General features: G+C 42.9%; 1 protein-coding gene across 3 annotated transcripts in view; it reads right to left on the bottom strand.

Moving 5' to 3' along the window:
- Window positions 1-349: 349 nt before the first annotated feature.
- Window positions 350-19163, bottom strand: part of stim2b (stromal interaction molecule 2b) — a 66905-nt gene continuing 48091 nt past the window's right edge. Inside the window, exons 5-13 of one of the 3 annotated variants that reach the window (XM_080452133.1) lie at window positions 17099-17214; window positions 16467-16644; window positions 13631-13808; window positions 12097-12321; window positions 11418-11579; window positions 8209-8309; window positions 6239-6477; window positions 4740-4923; window positions 350-3141 (exon numbers count right to left, since the gene is read on the bottom strand). In XM_080452133.1, the coding sequence (XP_080308259.1) occupies window positions 2526-3141; window positions 4740-4923; window positions 6239-6477; window positions 8209-8309; window positions 11418-11579; window positions 12097-12321; window positions 13631-13808; window positions 16467-16644; window positions 17099-17214 (1999 nt within the window). In that variant the 3' untranslated portion in view covers window positions 350-2525. Of the gene's footprint in view, window positions 3142-4735; window positions 4924-6238; window positions 6478-8208; window positions 8310-11417; window positions 11580-12096; window positions 12322-13630; window positions 13809-16466; window positions 16645-17098; window positions 17215-19163 lie in introns of all 3 variants that reach the window. The other 2 variants (XM_080452135.1, XM_080452134.1) reach the window with 2 other exon arrangements.

The following is a 19163-nucleotide window of genomic DNA, read 5'->3' as shown; positions in this document are numbered from 1 at the left end:
CCGCTCCTCTCCCTGTGTGCCGAATTGATGAACCATCAACACAAGTTTCATCACATTCACTTTATATTGATAAAGCAATCATGCATGCTTTTCTAGTGCGTATCACCGTTTCCCCTCCTCTCAAGACAAATGGGGTGTCAAAATAATATCCCCCCCCCCCCAGTTCCCGGCTCTGTGCTCTCAGTGGAATGTGGATTCCAAATGGAGGGTCATGACTGTGTTCTCCACAGTGTAGTAGGGAGGGAGCCTCCCGTGCACTTTACCGTATTACATACCTGTGTACCATGTGCAAAACACCAAAAGTACTGACAAAATTCAAATACACGACTCTAAAACAGCTCTGTTATGCCTCCACTTTTTTTTTTATTAATTTGTCTACAGTATACAAATATTCACACACCAAATGTTCTCAAAAGAAAAGAAAAGAAAATAATCCCTAACATCACGTAAACATTCAGATTTTTTCCTCGTCTTGCAATCCTCTCGTTCTTTTTTTGCTTCATTGCGTCATATATTTTACATGACTTTGCTAAAAAAAAAACAGAAAAACTAAATGACTCCACCACAAAAAACCCACATTGCCAGGTCCTGCTGTTGCCGAAAGAACCTTTCTGAAATGTCTTGTCAAGTCATCACGGTGACATCTCATCATCGCTGAAACTACAGTACAGTCGTCATGTCGCGTGTCTTGTCATGACACCCAGGAGTCACACCCGTTACATTCGGACGTAAAAGTGACGTGACAACAGTGACATCATGTCCAGGATGAAGGGAGGAGGGTAGTAAAAATCACAGTGAGAAGTGAGAGCCCTTGAAAAGAGATTGTTCAATCTAGGCCCAGTGGCGAGGAGCGGGTTCAATGGAGTTATGCTGAGAGGGCGCCATATTGCATGGATTTGGAAGTGGGGCAAGGTACAAAGGGACAGACAGTGGCGAGTCTGAAACAGACCTGGCTCATTTGTATTTTGCTTTGCCCTGCTGGGAGTGCAAGTCAAGCCTTGACAGTCGTATAAAAGTGCATTAATCTGACACTAAAAACTTGTACGTGAATGTCTGTCCCTGTCGTATTCCATGTAACAAAGCCTACTCCTCCACTATCCCAATCAGGCTGAAACAAAACATTACAAATGGTTTGCAAACAGCATTTGACCCATATATGACATAGAGGGGTTGAATAATAAATAGGAACAGAAGGGGAGGTAGAGAGGATCGCATTGAGGATGATGTGTGTTTAGTAGAAGGGACTGGCTAACATGTGGAGTCTGAAGTAAAGAATCCAGGGGAACGGTTTCGGGGCAAATGAACACGGGACAGATAATTGAGGGGTATGGATTAAATCTGCATATTCATTAAACGTTCTTCAGTAAAAATCACTCCTTATGAACCCCCACCAATAAAAATCTATTTAAAAACATCTATAAGAACATAATGTAAAAACAAAGTATATATATATTTATATTTATATATTGAAAAATTCATAGGCAGGGGCATTGAGGACACGTCAAATTATTTTGGCTCTGACATTAGATGCTGCGTCTCCATTGCCTCGGTCCATGCATTCTTCCTCTCTACATCTTTATTCAATATGTACTCCGCAAGCAGCGGCCCTTTCCCAAAAACTAGGAAAGCAGTAGTGCAACAAACTTTAGCAGGATTCTTTTTTTTTTTCTCGTTCATTCTTACTTTCTTTCTTTCTTTCTTTCAAAGGAAATTAGTCACATACATGAGCTCAGGAGCCTCCATAAACTGGAGGTCACTCAATGTGTAAGAAAAAGCCCATGATTGAAACACTTTAAAAGATGCAATCCATAATGCAGTAGGAAACATGTCGCGAGGAAGGAAATCAGTTGTCTTTCATTGTCCAGGTTTCCTGCCATTTTTACGAGCCACTTTTACTGTATAAACTTCATATGGGTTAGTAAACATACTGGTGTTTTAAGAGGTGTCTTACAGTCTCTTGTACAGTGCAAACAGTGCAAACAGTGAAAACACGACACCTGACATATTTTTCTTTTCTTTTTTTCTTTTTTGTTGCATCGTGTGTTCACCAACAAACTTATGGATTGCACCTTTAAACCCCAAACACGCAGTGGCTTTTTGGTTCAGACTCACAAGAATTTGAGGAGACAGTGAGCAGGCCATGTGCTTTGCGGTTCTCTGGATGACAACCGGCCTTACCCTTGACCCTTTGACCTTTTGTTGACATTTCCTTGACCTCTGAAGGCTTATCTGTGAGGCTGTGAGTGAGCTAAATAAAAAGGCATTATTGAAAAATAAGGCTACCAGTCTGGGGGGGGGGGGGTTGGAGGAACCCAGACTGAGCTACATTCCATCTTTGACATTTGTTTTTAAATTAAATGAAAGAAGAAGAAAAAAGTGAAGGAAAATGGAAAAAGAAAATGTTTTAGCTTTTACGATGACGTCCTTTTTTCTTTTTAGTATTAGGGCTAAAACAACTTTCTCTTTACAACTTTATTTTCCCTCTCTCTCTCGTACTCCCCCCCCCCCAACCCATTCTGCCAGTTTCATTTCTTCTTCTTGAACAGGCTCTTAATCTTAGAAGAGGAGCGCTTCATTTTCTCCCCATTGTCGCTGGAGTCCTGGGAAGAGGCGCTCTGGAGCTTGTGCTCCTTGCCGACACTGCGACCCTCCGAGTCCAGGGAGGTGAGGGAGGGGTAGCGCCTCACGCCGCCGCCGGGCAGCATGCTGGCGGGCAGCTGGTTGAAGCTGCAGGACTTCTCCAGCATGCCGTTCACACCCTTGCCGGTGGCGGTGCCGTGTCCCTGGGTAAAAGGCATGCTGTGGGTGAGGTCGGGCGAGCCCTTGCGCGCGAATGCGTGGTGCTCCATGGAGGGCGAGGGCGAGGTGGAGGGCGGGCCGGAGGTGGGCGCGAGAGGCAGAGGCGGGGGGGTGGAGTCCCTGAGGCTGCCGAGGCTGGTGACGGTGGCGGGGGTGCAGGAGGCTGTGATGGAGGCGGACGTTGACATGGGAATCTCCTGGAGCTGGCCGTACAGCAGCATCTCGTCACGGGAGATCCTTCGGTAGGGGGTCTCTGACCCCGGTGTGGAGGCACTCCTCTGCTTGCGCCCTAAGGAGGAGCTGAGGGAGTCTATGTCGGAACAGCTCTCCTGGAGGATGTCCCTGAGAGAGAGAGAGAGAGAGAGAGAGAGAGAGAGAGAGAGAGAGAGGAGGGGGGGGGGGAGACCAGGGACACAAGCATCAACATACAATTCACAGATTCTCAGATTCAGATTCCACTTTATTGTCACATTAAACGATTGCAGATGGATTTTATTTTGTTGGTAAAAAAAACAGTTGCAGTTTCAAAATAGAAAAAGAAAAGAATAGAGAAGGAAATAAACAAGAAAACTAGTCAAAATCTCTATTCAATGTGCAACATACCCAAGGTGCATTCTAAAAGAATAAAATAGCAATACAGAAGGCAGAAAAACGTCAGGTAGAGAAACAGAAAGCAGATTTGGAAACAGACCCCTAGTGCGTGTGGTCTCTTGTACGGCTGAGACCGTGAGACATCATTTAGCAGCAGATATCAAATATGACAGTGCAAACATAGTGGTAGTGTTGCTGCAGTGCCTCGCAGCCACCGACATACTGTATATACCAGAAAAACCTAATCCCACATGGCGGCCTGTGTTGTGAGGAGAGCCTGGCACTGGGCTGGGCTCAGGGCCTTGTGAGACATGACCTTTGACGCCATCTAAATGTCTCAATAGAAGAGCAGGGAGACAAAATACAACCACCCCAATTGTATAAGTTATACTGTATTTAACATACTCTACCATACAGATTGGACAAAACTACATTTTATTCATCCCTATTTAAAATGTTCAAAATGTGTATTATCATTATTTAATGTTTTTAATCAAATAGTTTTAATAGAAAAATAGCAAAAGTATCAGATACACACACATTTTTGCTATGCTAAGTATATAGGGCTTAGAGGAGAATTTCACCCGACGTTTTTCTTACCTTTTTTGTGATATCCTAGGACGAGTTATACAGTCGAAAAATGTCATAACTCCATCCCGGGTCCGCCGCAGCTAAAAACCTGCACCTATGGGACTTGCTCTAAATTGCGTATTTTAATAGCTTTTTCTTTTTTTTTCTTTTCTGAGATCTGATGTTCATAGTGAGAGAACACTATGCAACGTGATTGTCTTGAATGCGCACCGTTAGTCTCGCTGGAGTGAGACTTCTGGCACTCCACCGGAAGTCTCGCTAAAGGGAGACTTAAAGGGTGGACAATCACGTTGCGTAGTGTTCTCTCACTATGAACATCAGATCTCAGCAAAAAAAAAATCTACTAAAATACGGGATTTAGAGCAAGTCCCATAGGCGCAGGTTTTTAGCTGCGGCGGACGGAGTTATGACATTTTTCTACTGTACCACTCGTCCTAGGATATCATAACATCGTAAAAAAGGTAAGGAAAACTTCGGGCGAAATTCTCCTTTAAGAGGTTAATGCAAACTGTCTCTCTCCAGCAGTTCTTGTACACATAAATAGCTCAGAAATCCAACTTCTCAGCACTCCCCACAAGCAATGGTCTGCATTTATATTTAAGTGTGTCATGCATGTGTAGGCTGTGTGCCATCAACAGCTCCAGCATGTCATCTATACTGTCAGGCTCAAATAAGGAAAAAAGGATGCATCGCAGGTGTAATTTGCATAATTATACAGTAATTAATGAATAAACTCAATGGATGGACTGCTTACATACCCCCTGCGTTCCACGTTGAAGAAGTGGTATTCTTCCACTGCCTCGGGGTGGTAGGAGTGGGGGGAGCTGGCCATGGACAGCAGGTCAGGGTCCGGACCCATGAGTGACGACTGCGGGCTCAGAAGACTCCTGCGGGAGCGACACAGGCTGCTGTTTCGCGTCAACGGCGGGCGGATCATACTCGCTGCACGAGGACAAACGGAGAACAATGTGAGGACATGGTGTCTACAATGTCCGAGGGGTGTGGGGTTTAACTGCAACACAAAAGAGGACGACTAATGGGCCGTCCACACCTAGCACCATGAGTTTAACTATAAATATATTGTTTTAAAAATCGTTCCGACTCAAACGGATGGCTGAGGCCATACCACAACTATAACAACGACATCGATGTGGATGCTCACATAATTAACTTTACAGTTATACTTATACTTATTGTGCTTGATGTGAACAGCCCTTAAAGCTTGTATGCTTCAGCGGAAAGAAAAAGAAAAGTTGCGAGAATCATGTATTCTAAACCAATGCTCATGTCAACACTTTTTTTCAGTTTAAAATAGGCTATGTTATGTATCCACTGACAGATACACACCACACACAGACTCAAAGCAACACTGAAAAAACAGCAGCCACACTGGTACACATATGGGAGTTGGAGTTGTATGTCCAAAATAATAATACTCAATTCGGGATGAATTCGCGGGATGAAGGTCAACGCGCAAATACAGCATCAAGCGACCACAGATAGAAACTAAGTAAACAAGTATGCGTCTCGCTCATGAATCACTGCTGCCCTACCGGGTCGCACAAACCTCAATCCAACATAGCCTTTTCATCTAAATCAGGGGTTCTCAAAGTGGGGTCCATGGACCCTCAGCGTTCCTCACAGGTCTGTAACACTGGGAGTGTTATGGGGGTCCTTGACATTTTTTACGTTTTGAGAACCCCTGATCTAATGCCTGTGTACTTACACAGGGACATACATGGAGGGTTATCCAGCCTGCCTCCATTTTGCAATACAATGACCAGGGGTGGAAAAAAAGTACTCAATCTTTTTACTTAAGTAAAAGTATCAATACTGCAATGTAGAAACACAATACACAAAGTACCAAAAGTAAAAGTACTCATTATGCAGAATGTTTCACAGGGTATTATGTATAAAATGTATTAAAATCCTTTGAAAACAAACGCAATGTGACACGTTGTGAGATATTTTGAGCTATTTTCAACCAGCCAAAGTTTAAATAGGGCTGAAGAGGTTAATGTATGTTTTGTAATAATAATTCAAATCTACAAAGTAACTAGTAACTAGACGTTTTAAAATAATTGTAGTGGAGTAAAAGTACAATATTTGTCTCTGAGACGTAGCGGAGTAGAAGTGAAAGTATTGAAATTTGTAAATACTCCAGTAAAGTAAAAGTACTTAAACGTACTTAGTTACTTTACACCACATGATGAAGACTAAAGAATAAAGAATAATCCCGTGCCCTTCCCAGACTCACAGGAGAACTGGGAGATGAGCGGGGGGGTGTCCTCGTCCAGGTCGTCCACTCCGCCGGCGATGGGGTAGGGCGGCACCGAGACGCGCGGCATCACCACCCAGCTGTGGTCCGAGTACAGGCTGGCCGTCAGGCTGGGCAGGCCCGAGTTGTGGACCACCGGGAAGCCACAGAGCTTCTCGATCTGGTGCCAGCGGTGGAGACGCTCCCTCAGGCACGCCGTCACCTCGGACAGAGACTTCCTGGGGGAATTGCGTAAAGACAACGCAGTGTTTAGTAGGGCGTTGGGATCTGGAAACCGGAGGAATCGGAGGAACCGGATCCAACGTTGAGGAACCGGAATCGGTTCCGTCACATTTGGAACCGTTTCCGGAACCGGGTTTTTATCACACTGTCTGTGGTTCTCAAACTTTTTTAATGTCAAGGACCACCTTACCTCTGAGAGTGTACAAATGGAACAAAATGGACCCGTAAGGGTCCATTTGGTTCCATTTGTACACTCTCAGGCACATTTATTTTTGTCTTCTGTACTTAGTTATTCGTATTTTTTTTTTTTTGAAAAACTTGGTATGCTGACATTTAAAATAAATTATGTATACTGTCACCGCTGAGAACTGAGGACTGGAAGAAATGCAAACTCCAGTACCATACTTCACACATAAGTATATATTTTAAGTGTCAATATTGAGCTGAATTCTAATGAAATACAGTCGGTACCAACATTGCTGTTGAGTCGAAAAAATACATTCAACCTCAGGAAAAACGTCATAATACTCTCAACTCCAAGCCAACTACTGACATTGTACAGTCATCTTCAAGAAAGCAATAAAGAAAACACCAACCCTTGTCAAACAGGACAAACCCATCAATGCACATTTATAGACTATCTGTCCTTACACATAGGCTCAGGTGGCTCTCAACAGTGTGTTATTTGGTTCATCTTTAAACAATGAAAAAGACCAATTCGACAACAGTGTCGTTCAATGTCGCTTGACAGAGTCGAAATTCTACGCATACATCGGGGCTTTAGTTTTTGTTTGTTTCTTTTGTTTCTTTTTTAACAGCACATCTCACAGGTTAAGCCATTGAAAGTTCAATGTGGTTAATTTGGATGTAGCATTTGTTGCCTTTATTGTTGCATTATTATTATTATTATTATTATTATTTGTTGCCTCACACAGAGACTTGACAAAATGTCTGTCAACACTGACAGGAAGGTGTGCTGCAAACACTACACTTGAGCTGCTGTGGTCATATCGACGGACGGTGTGCCTTTCAATACCTTTTGCATTGACAAGGTGACACTGTAATAGAAATTGATATTCAATAACACACAAGGACCCTTCTGGTCGTTATCAGTAATCAATGACTAGTGTGACTTCGCATTAATGAAAATCAATGGATGAAGATCCATGAACGTGGCTGATAAACCACATTGTTCAGGAACATGTCTTCAATGCTGAGGGCTATTGATTTGCCTGTAGTCACACTTGTACGACATGCGTGATTGAATACTTTATTAGTCAGATATAAAGTCCAGGGGACGTGTTTCCATTGTGGTCCTATGTATTCAATTCATCAACATAGCATAAAATAAATAACACAATATTACATATCATCAACAATACTATATGTACAAAGGAGAAAAAGGGAAAAATGTCGGCAGTGAATGTCTGTGTGTGTGTGTGGGTGGGGGGGATGTCTGTGAGATTCGAACACCACCGATTCCCCCATGAGTCTATACTAGGCCTCCTCCTTCCCCCCCCCCCCCCCCCCCGTCACCAGAAATAGCCGATCTACAAGCTCATAACGCGTCATGTTGTGACACACTGTGAGCTTGTAGATCTGCTATCTTCACCAAAAAGGTTTGCCCCAGAATCTGGACGCTAGGGTAAATGTGGTTAAAGTCATGCATCTGTGTATTTTTGTGTGTGTGTGTTTAAAGGTGTGCACGTGAATATTCTATTCCTTACTTGGCCTCCAGTATCTTGTGGTCGACCTCATCCAGTGATGAACTGTGGGCTACGTGAAGCGTTCCAAACACAGATCCCCTCTTCTTCTTGATTTTCTCCGCCTACGACACACACACACACACACACACACACACACACACACACACACACACACACACACACACACACACACACTAAATTAGATGAACAGAAAAACCCATATGGACGGTGTCAAGGAAACACACGGTTTCAAGATTCTCTTAACTGAACACAAGACGTCAAAGGGATAAATCAAGCTTTGCGTTGTGAGTCAACAATAGACACTTGTGCTCTGATGAGAGCGTCTCCCGGCTCTGTGTGTGTGAGCTACGTGAGTCCCTGAGTTAATCGTTCAGAGCCCATAATTCCTTCCAGCTGCAAGTAACAAAGACGAAAACAAATGACGCAATTAAAACATAATTTGGCTAAATCATCATGAATAACAAATGAGGGAAAAGTGGAGGCAGGAATGGGTTTATTCCCTCACATGTCCAGGTGAGAACTCAATTAAGATTCAAATGTTTGTAGTCCATTTTGAAACCCACATGGTTCACGGTGAGCGCCGAAACCCTCAGTGTGATGATGCAAGAAAAACTGTTACTTGAGTTACTTCATAAAATGTCTAGACATTTTTGATAACGTGGCTTTAAAGACAAAGAGATCACTTTGTCTTTATTTTTCCTAGGATTATGATGTTACTGTCTGGAGAGGACAGGTGGGGTCTCCATGCATGCGAAGTCCACCCCTCCCTACTGAGCTGCCTTTTAACCCCCTGAGCCCTGGCATCCCTATTCTGGGGAGGGGGGGGGATATTCGCTGAAAATAGCCGATCTAACGACGCGTTGAGAGCTATTTTCGTCGAAGAGATTTGGTGTAGAGGGAAAATGGGTGCACTAAGTACAGTGCCAACTCAGGTCCAGAGAAATGAAACGCCGGAGTATATTCACACAGTAAAATACTGGATTATTGCTTGATAACATAACATAACATACAATGTACAACAGGGTATAACAATGATACACACATGGAACTCTGCTGTAAATGACACAAGAGCAGCTGCCTGGTCTAATGCTTAAATTTATGCTCCGTCGTACGATGGTGCCACATGACAAAAATACGCATCATTTTGGGGGTCCTTGACATGAAAAAGTTTGAGAACCACTGATATAGCAAACATAGGTTTTTCATTAAACATTTGTAGAATCGGCCTCAGGTCTTAACCACTTAAACCCCCAGCATCGGTATTGTGGGGAAAGCTTTCGCTGAAAATAGCAGATCGACACGATCTTGCGTCGCGTTGTGAGCTTGTCGATCGTCTATTTTCAGCTAGAGCTTTCCCCACAATAACAGAAAACAGAAAAGACACTAGTATTGAGCCCTGAGGGACTCCGGTTACCCATATGGGATTTAAGTGGTTAATGGGTTAAGCAGAGTGATGGCATAAAATTGCATAATTGCATAAGATCTACCAGCACATGAGGCACGATGCATGCATACTACTGGCTCATTTCACCAGTGGTGCTTTTCCTGTGCCGCTGGCTGAGCAGGCCGGCATGTTTTGTTTGATGTTCTGTGCCTCATGCAATGGATGGGATGTTACAAAACAAAACATGGATTATTCTGTTTGATCAGTTAGGTCCATTTATGGGGACATGTGTGGAATGGCAGCTTACATTACTTTAAGCATCAGTCTCATGGATGTGATCAGAAACTACAACCCACAAACAGGTCACAGATTAAGAGCTGTTTAGATAGGTTTGACAATGCTGGGCTGATTTTTCATTGCATACACACTGTTAGGCTCAACAATTTAATCTCCAAATACTAAAAAGCCATACATGGCAATAAGAGAGCCTGTCAAACTGTCCTGATACATTTGTAAAGCAATCACTGATTAATGATCTCTAGCCTATTTACCAATCATTGGTGCACAATATACATTACATTACTGATATAAACACCATAGACTTACATATACTGTGTAATATACTCAGTTAAGTGCATGTAACATTACTCAGAGCAAAGCCTACTGTATACACTGTATGAGGGCATATTTGCTCATTTGCGTGACGTCAGGCCTGTCCAGTCAAATGGTATGCCAATTGTCACTGATGTCGGGCATGTCCAGTCCAAATTACTTTACTTAACGCCATAACTAGAACTTTATAAAGTACATTTATTTACTTATGCCTTTCGTGCGGATGGTCGTGGGTTCGAACGCTGCCTGGGGTCGACGTAAGCAAGGGCATGCGGTTGTAATGGGTTCCTAACGCCAAATAAAAATGGGTTCAGAGCTGAGCCAAGTCTCCTGCAGGAGGTGGGTCTGAAGCCTGTCCTGGACGGGAGTCTCCAGACGTAAAAAAAAACAGATGTTGATGGTGGTAGAAAAGGCTGACTCGTGCACCACTGTAGAATGTCCCATACTTGTCAATTTTGGATGAATTCCAGCAGCTATTCGACGAATGCATTTCACCCTTGAAAAGGCATTTCCCAGCAAGAGTGAAACACCAAAACGCAGCTTATTGCCAAGTTGTGTATTTTTGTGTGTTTAGTTTTCATCAATTTTTAACAGGACTATGTAGAGCAGTGGTTTCCAAACTTTTAAGCTCGAGACCCAAAAGAGAAATTAGACTAGTGAAAATAGCTGATCTACAAGCACACAACACGTCGCAATGCAACGTGTTGTGAGCTTGTAGATCTACTATTTTCACTACTTCTAAACAATATATATATATATATATATATATATATATATATTGAATTTACTTTCATTTGCGTTTTTATTTGTATTTTATTTATTTAATCTAGAAATTGTTGGAAACTAAGAAAAAAAGGGGGTATTTACTCGCGACCCATAGAAATGTGTCCATGACCCACTAATGAGTTCCGACCCAGTTTTTGGGAAACATTGATGTAGAGAGACAGGGAACCATGAAGACATGCAGCACAGGTCTACAGCTAGAATCGAACCAGTCAACGGGCTCGCCCCCAGTTATGTGTCTCTTAATGTTCACATCACCATCTACCAGTCCCCGGGCACAGCGGGCAGGGACCACGTCGGACTAACACAACCCATCTTGGTTTCACCCCTCATTTACTTGTATTTAGTAAATTACCCAGTGCAATGATGGTAATTATGCAAAACAAAAACAAAAGCAATGTGAAGAGAAAAACATTTTGGGGTAAAGTACCTCATCCTTGGCGACCCCGAGCTGTAGCTCGGCGCCCTGTTTCTTGATGTTGTAGTACTGCACCTCCACCTCGTGGGTGAGCTGCAGCCACATCTGCAGAGCCTCCGGCACGGACCACTCCGACTGCATCTCCTTCTCTGCTCGCTTCAGGGCCATACGCACCTGCATGGAGGCACAGCCAAAGGTCAAGTTTCAACTTTCATTTGTCAGCAATACCAATGAAAAGGCACGTGAAATTCATTGTGCACTAATACCAACACAGCAGCTACAGTCTCAAGAGTTCAGACATCAAAACTACATCTAAACTACATGACAGAATCGGTAAATATAGCAGCCATTAACAAATATGTTGTAATGTATACATTATGTGTAGACTCAAATTTCTGCACCTCTGTGTATGCCCACATATTTTGCTGTATTTATGTGACACACACACATTCCACTACGTAAATTAAATCCTTAATTATTAATTGTTATTTTTGCTTCTAGAATGTTGAGGTAACAAAACCAGAGACTTTTACTATCGTGTACTCGTATATAAGATGTAACAATACAAAATGTGAATCTTGAGGAAGGAGTGAGTTGCAATAGTCTATCCAGATCCTGGATAAGGATCTGGGCAGACTCCTTGGGTGGGGAAGGGTCTGATCCATCGGATGTTGAAAAATTGTTAACCTACAGGATCGAGCGATCGCTGCAATGTGTGTCTCGAAGGACAGACTGTCCAGGACCTCTCGAAGGATCTTGACAGTTGGAACAGGAGCCACCAGGGAGTTGTCGACGGAGCTTGTAAGATCCTACAGGGGGCAGGACTTTCCAGGGAAGAGAAGAAGCTCAGTCCTGTCTGCGTTGAGATTGTGGTGGTGAGAAGACATCCACCTTGAGATGTCAGCCAGGCATGCAGCTTCAATTTGTGCGGCAGAGGGAGGGAAGGACAAAAACAGCTGAGTGTCATCAGCATAACAGTGGTAGGAGAGCTTGCGAGCAGAGACGACACGAGCCCAGAGGATTTAGTATGGACGGGAAAAGGAGGGGGCAAAGTGCAGACCCCTGTGTCTGTAGCTCTCCTAGCTTTGTGAATATCCGTGGTCCCAAACCGTGATGAATCTCACGTCCAGGGGGGCGCTCGGGTGGCGCAGTCCCTGCCCACCACCACGGAGGCTGAGGGTTCGAAATCCACCGTGGTGCATCCGGCTTTGTTGGGGCGTCTATGCGAACACAAGTGGCCCGTGTTCGGGGGAAGGGAAGCCGGGCGGGGTCATTGCACGTACTCCCTACGGGCTGGGGCGGCACCTGTCAGCAGGGAGTGTTGGGCGGGAGGAGTGGGACGAAGGCCCTACGTCCTCCCGGTGGAGGCTCCTCACTGGCAGTTGAGTCAGTAGGATACAGCAGCAGTGACAACACAGTCAATGTGTGTGGGGAGGAATCAATTGGCATAACGACTAAATTGGGGAGAAAAAGGGGGTAAAAAAAGAATAGGCTACTCTAAATGTTTAAGAAAAAATAAAAAGAAAGAATAAAAAAAGAATATCACGTCCACTGATAGTCCTCAGTAGGATCAGACAGTCCTCAGTTGTCCTCAGTCCTACCGTGTCAAGTATCTTGATTGGTTGATGTTTTTTATTGACAAAAATGCATATACATGTACAAATCTGTCAAAAAGCTTAAAGGTAGGGTAAGTGATTTGCAATTATTCAAATAATTGCAAAATGGGACTATGTTCTGATAGTGCTCGTTACTATAGAGTGTCCTGTCCATATAAGGAGTCTCCATGTCTCTCCAGCTCTTTATAAAACAGAAAATGCATTTTCGTTTCAGTTTCAGTTTCATTTCCAATTTTATCCAATCAGGATAGAGAACTCAATCAGGATATAGATTAAACAAGTGAAATTGGAAGTGATGACACTAAGAAATGAGCAGGCAAAATTGGAACTGGAACGCTATAAAAATGAAGCTTAAAAATGGGTACTTTCTCCTGATTGGCTGAGATTTTGACACCTACCAGAAAATTTATTTTCTGTTTATTAAAGAGCTGGAGAGACGGGGAGACTCCTGTTACTGAACAAACACTATATAGCAATGATTACTATCAGAATATAGTGCTTTAACCTTTTTAAAAAATACTTTTTGTTTTAACCCAAAAATATCACTTACCCTACCTTTAAGAGCTAATTTCCATTGCGGTCTTGTAACTGTTCATCGAGTCCCCTTACCTGTACCAGTTCCTCCTCCGCGTACTTGAGCCGGCTGAGCTCACTCTCAGCTCCCTCGCGGAGCTCGCGGAGCCTGTGGGCCTCCTTCTTGGCCCCGCAGATCTCGTCCATCATCTTCTGCTCCAGGTTATGCTTCTCCACCGCCACCGTCCGGTTCTCCTCCTGTGCCTTCTCCAGCCTGGGGGAGGAGAGTGAGAGAGAGAGAGAGAGAGAGAGAGAGAGAGAGAGAGAGAGAGAGAGAGAGTATTTTGTATTGTATTGTGGGGAAAGCTTTCGCTGAAAATAGCAGATCGACAAACTCAACGCAATGCAACGCGCTGTACGCAATGTGGCCCCCTGGAGTGAGTGTTGAAATTGAGTGGCCCTCTACATCATCAAAGTTCCCCACCCCTGGTTTAGAGTGTACTCTGCATCCATCGCATTGCAACAGTTTTATGCGGGGCTGAACGTGAAAGCTTTGAAGCAGTCAAGCAGCTTGTGTGATTTGAAGCTTACGTTACAAGTAGTCCTACTAGCCTAGATTAAACAACTCATAAGATGGATGGCGAAACAGAAGAGGAAGATGATGGGCAAATGAAAAATCCCATTCTTCACTCAGACACTTTGTTTCATATAATACAAAGATTGGGGAAAAACACAAGCTGTGTGCAAGCTGGTTGAAACCGTCTCCAAGCGATCAGTATTCAGCAGTGTGTTCACTTTGTCCTTCTACAATTATTGTGAAAATTGCAGAGGAGCAATTGATGTTCATAAAGTTGATGAGCCTAGTAGAGTTCCATGTTTCTGATGAACCAAATCACTTTAATGTAATGACATCTAACATGACTCTATAATGTATTTATATCTATGTAGTTTGTACTGTAGTACAGTTTTGTTTCTTTATGTTGATAAAGCTGATGAGCCTAGTGGAGTTCTATACTGTATGTGTCTGATGAACCAGAACCAGTGCACTTTTATTTAACATTACTCTATGAACGACTAGAAACCTGAACATTAGGTACAAATATCTGATCTACTAACGTGTTGCATTGCGATGTATTGTGAGCTTGCAGATGTGCTATTTTTGCTGAAGAGGTTTGGTGTATACAGGGAAATACTATCAGACCTAGTAGCCTTGGGGGACCCCAGTCAAATAGTATATTATATTGATTAAGTGGTTAACAGCTGCTACTGTACTACAGGATTTTTTTTCTTGATGCTTCATGTTGATAAAGCTGATGAGGTGGAGTTCTATTATGTTGCTGATGAACCAAGTTTTCACACTATCAATATTGTACAATTTGTACCATCAGAGATGTATTGAGAGTTCTTGAATCTTTCTAGATGTCAAGAGTGTAAAGACAAAGTGATATAAGAAATTGTTCTTAAAGGAGCATTTCACCCCTGGAAGAAACTGCAATCACTAGTATTTGTAGTAGATAACAATAGCACAATTTAAAATTTGCACCCTATGGCCAGAAAAATAATGAAATCTGTGTGTTTGACTAGGGTTTGACTGGACTGCTGCATTACTACAATGATCATAATGCTTTGGTGCACTGCCCCTCCTTGTGGGTTGCATGTGGGTGTGATCTCCAACAACAACATACAAACAGCATGCCAGTGTTAATGTCTGCTTATTTTAAGCGGCTTCTTTCTAAAATGTAGTTGATATTTGGGCTTGTTTCCAAATGTTTTGATTGTTGTTTAAACCAGTGGTTCTCAAACATGTTCATGTATTTTTCCACAGACCCCCATCTGAAATTATAATTTGTGCCAGGGAGCCCCTAACAAATATGTGTCAAAAATATTCCACATTTTGCACTTTTCCCCCCTCAAGATTTTTTTGTAAATAGCAGATCTACAAGCTCACAATGGGTCGCGAAGCGTTGTGAGCTTGTAGATCGGCAATTTTCAAATATATAATATCCCATGTCTAGGTAAAGTGCTCTTGGCCTAGTTATCTTCTTTTGGGCTTGATTTCATAGACCTGGTTGCTTATTTCTCTCACAATATCTGGCAACACTGGCTGAAGAACATGTACCTCGCACACGTTCATCTAGTTACATATATGTCCAAGGATTCGTTAGTGATGTCATATCACTGACAAATCCTTGGTATCTTTATAAAGTTCTACTTCCGTGTCGCATAGTAGTGACATCACTGTCGAATCCTTGGTATTATGATCCTAGCCTTTCGCGACGGTGTTTGTTTACCAGCACCGCCACTCCACGCTGTATTTTTTTTTCACACTTGCGCTTATGAAACACTAAACAGGATTATGATTTCATGTCAACATTCAAGTACAACTATCAGAAGATAACTCAGGTAAAGTAATGCCTCACTCTGCAGCTGGCCGCAGCTAATGGGAGTGGCCGAGTGGGGAAAGAAGGGTGTACGAAATGTTAGGGAGACACCCTCAGGGGCCGGTCCTTTGAGCCATGTGGGTTGGTTTGGATTTGAACTACAGCTGTAGTCACTTGCAGTCATGTAGTGCGGACATAAGGTGAGAACCTACGGAAAACGTCATTTGACGCTATGGGGATCATCTTACGGATCAAAAATCAAAAAACACACCAGGATCATGTTTATGGGTCCTAGACTTCATAAAAATTGGATTTTTTTCTCAAAATCGGCGAAGTGTCCCTTTAAGAGACGAGTTTTCTTTTATGCACTTTGTCAAAGCTGGATCATGTTGTTTTTACACATAACCTTAAATCATAGCGTGTCACTTCGTGCCACGCTAGAGAGGGACGGAAAAGGTTTGAGAACCACTGGTGCAGGACTCTCCGAAATGGGGATCTGCATCGGATCGGATCCAAAAATGCGGCCTGGGTCAGAGGCTCTATAAGCTCACCGGCCCTGCAGCTCCATCAGGCTCATCTCTGCACTCTGGAGGCTCTCCAGGTCCTTCATCATTTTGTTGATGTGAACCTTGCTAGACTTGTTCTGCACGTAGGCAAACCAGCAGCCTCCCACACCGATCACAATGGAGATCATCAGGATGAAGTCTTTCATCCAGTTATGCTGTGGACCTGTGGATGACCGGAGAGAGAAACGGGCGGGATTAAAAATCTCAGGAGTCCCGATCTGTGATTTGTGCAACAGCATGAAAGCGAGCCCACCACACCCACACTCCTAAATTATTATTATATTGTCAAATTATGATGTTTTGGTATTATCGTTCTAAATGCTGCTGTTCTACTACATACAGCCAACCAGTTGAAGAAAGATTGAAGCTTTAACATTTGTCCTGAGAGGATGCGAATAGGAAAGTGAAAGAATCAAGATATGAAAAAAAGGTAAATGTGTTGCCGATTGAAGTCCATTTTAAAATCATTGTCTTACTTAACAGATTATCAAATGAAATTAAGAATTCATCTTTTGTCTCACAATATAATTTAGTTTCTCTATAGATTTCCCTGAAAAAGACGGATTATTTATTTTGTGTGCATGTTATACTGTCTTCATTATAGTTTAGATACTTACGTAGAGGCGGTCCAAAGAGCACTGCATCCAATGCCTTTAGGTTGAGTTTCTGTTTATGTCGTTGGTCTATTATCTTCAACTTTTGCGAAATAAACGACGGTTCATTCGCAGCTATTCTGAAATATGGGCAGAAAATATAAACCGTGAAAAGTTGTTTTGAGTTGTTTTGATACAGTTGTTTTGATACAGAGTGAAACATAATAGAACCTGCCACAAGGTTGTTACATTTGAAATGTAAAAAAAAAAAAAAAAGGTGCAACAAAAAAAAAGCATTATGATTTTTTTTTTAACTTGTAGGTTGTAGGTTACAGTTAGGATCAGGTTAGAGTTGACTATTCAATTAGATAAGGGTCAGGGTTCAGCTAAGGGTATAGCCGGGATTCGGGAAAGAATAGAAATGTATCCTCCGTTAGTCAGTCAGTCAGTCAGTCAGTCAGTCAGTCGATCGATCGATCGATCGATCTATCGATCTATCGATCTATCGATCTATCGATCAATCAATCAATCATTCAACCATTCAATCAATCAGTCTATTCTCTCTCTGTATGTATACTATATAGTATATAGTATATACTGTGTATGTGCGTGTATCATTGACAACGCCATCTGCCCTTTGCTTACTTTTTCCCAGGGGGGTGGGGGTGGTATCTGCCACCACCATCTTAAGGAAATCAGACAACATGGCAGTCCTGTGAAGCACTCCCACCCCGCCCCGCCCCGTGCCGTGACATCACCTCATGAGTCAGCACTCGGCTGCAGAGAGGCCGTAACGCGACACGGGCCCCGACTCCTCACCCCTCATGGCCCCTCACCCTCCTCTCACCCATCCACCCCTCTACCACCACGCACACACACACATACCTCCCCTACGCCCACACATCTCTGTTCTCTCATGCCATACACACAGTCAGCCAGTGGTGCAAAGTAACCAAGTAGGCTATATTTACTCAAGTACTGTACTGTACTTAAGTACAATTTTGAGGTATTTCTTTTACTTTACTGGAGTATTTCCAATGTTGACTACTTTTACTTCTAGTCCACTACATCTCAGAAGCAAATATTGTACTTTTACTCCACTACAATTATTTGAAAACTTTAGTTACTTTGTAGATTTTGATTATTATCACAAAACATACATTAACCACTTCAGCCCTATATATGTTTCGGCTATTTGAAAACAGCAGATCTACAATCTCACAATCCAACACTTTTGTACTTTTACTCAAGTCAATTTTGATTACCGAACTTTTACTTGTTTCTACATTGCGGTATTGATACTTTTACTTAAGTAAAAAACGTGAGTACCACCACTGCATACCTCCCCCTACACCCACACATCTCTCTTCTCTCATGCCATACATACAGTTAGCTCTCTGAGTCACATTCCTGTAAGGTTATCCCACCTCCACCATCCATATCTATGCTTTCTCCGAATACCAAAATGCTCGCCCCAAAACACAGTCGCCCCCCCGACGCAAATCCGTTGACCTCGGAACGGTCTCTACCTGGTATTCCTAACGTAACCTCAGTGAACTATGCCTAAACCTAACCTTATTTGTTTGGAGTGAGTCTTCCGGTTACCCTGTCTCCTGCACATCACCCGGATAATTTTGTCAACCCGGCACGTTAACGTCTTTGTTTACGGCTACCGTCACAATGCAACCGTTAAAACCCCGCGGCTCTCAAAGTGGGGTCCAGGGACCTTCAGGGTTCATTGAGGGGGGTTCCAAGTGGACCATTACAGGTCTGTAACTCTGAGTCATGGGGTCCTTGAAATTTGTTTTAAAAAAGTTTGAGAACCACTGCATTAAAACATGGCTCAGCAGTCACTCTGCACTGTCTGCATTGAATTTGTCATGTCGGTTTGTAGGAAAATATAATAAGCAACACAAGGTTACGGAAGGTATAGCGTGTGCACTGTTTATGTATGTATGCCAAGGTTTCCCGTTAATTATAAACATCACCGGCCAACGTGGCCAACTGGGAAAATGCTGTTTGTTATTAGGCTATTTTTATCATTTAAGCCTATTATTATTATTTGGATAAAGTAACACAACATTGCAAT

The sequence above is a fragment of the Gymnoscopelus braueri genome (genome assembly GCF_963280865.1).
Source record: "Gymnoscopelus braueri genome assembly, chromosome: 15".
NCBI lineage: Eukaryota > Metazoa > Chordata > Actinopteri > Myctophiformes > Myctophidae > Gymnoscopelus > Gymnoscopelus braueri.
This window is presented reverse-complemented; position numbering and strand designations above follow the sequence as displayed.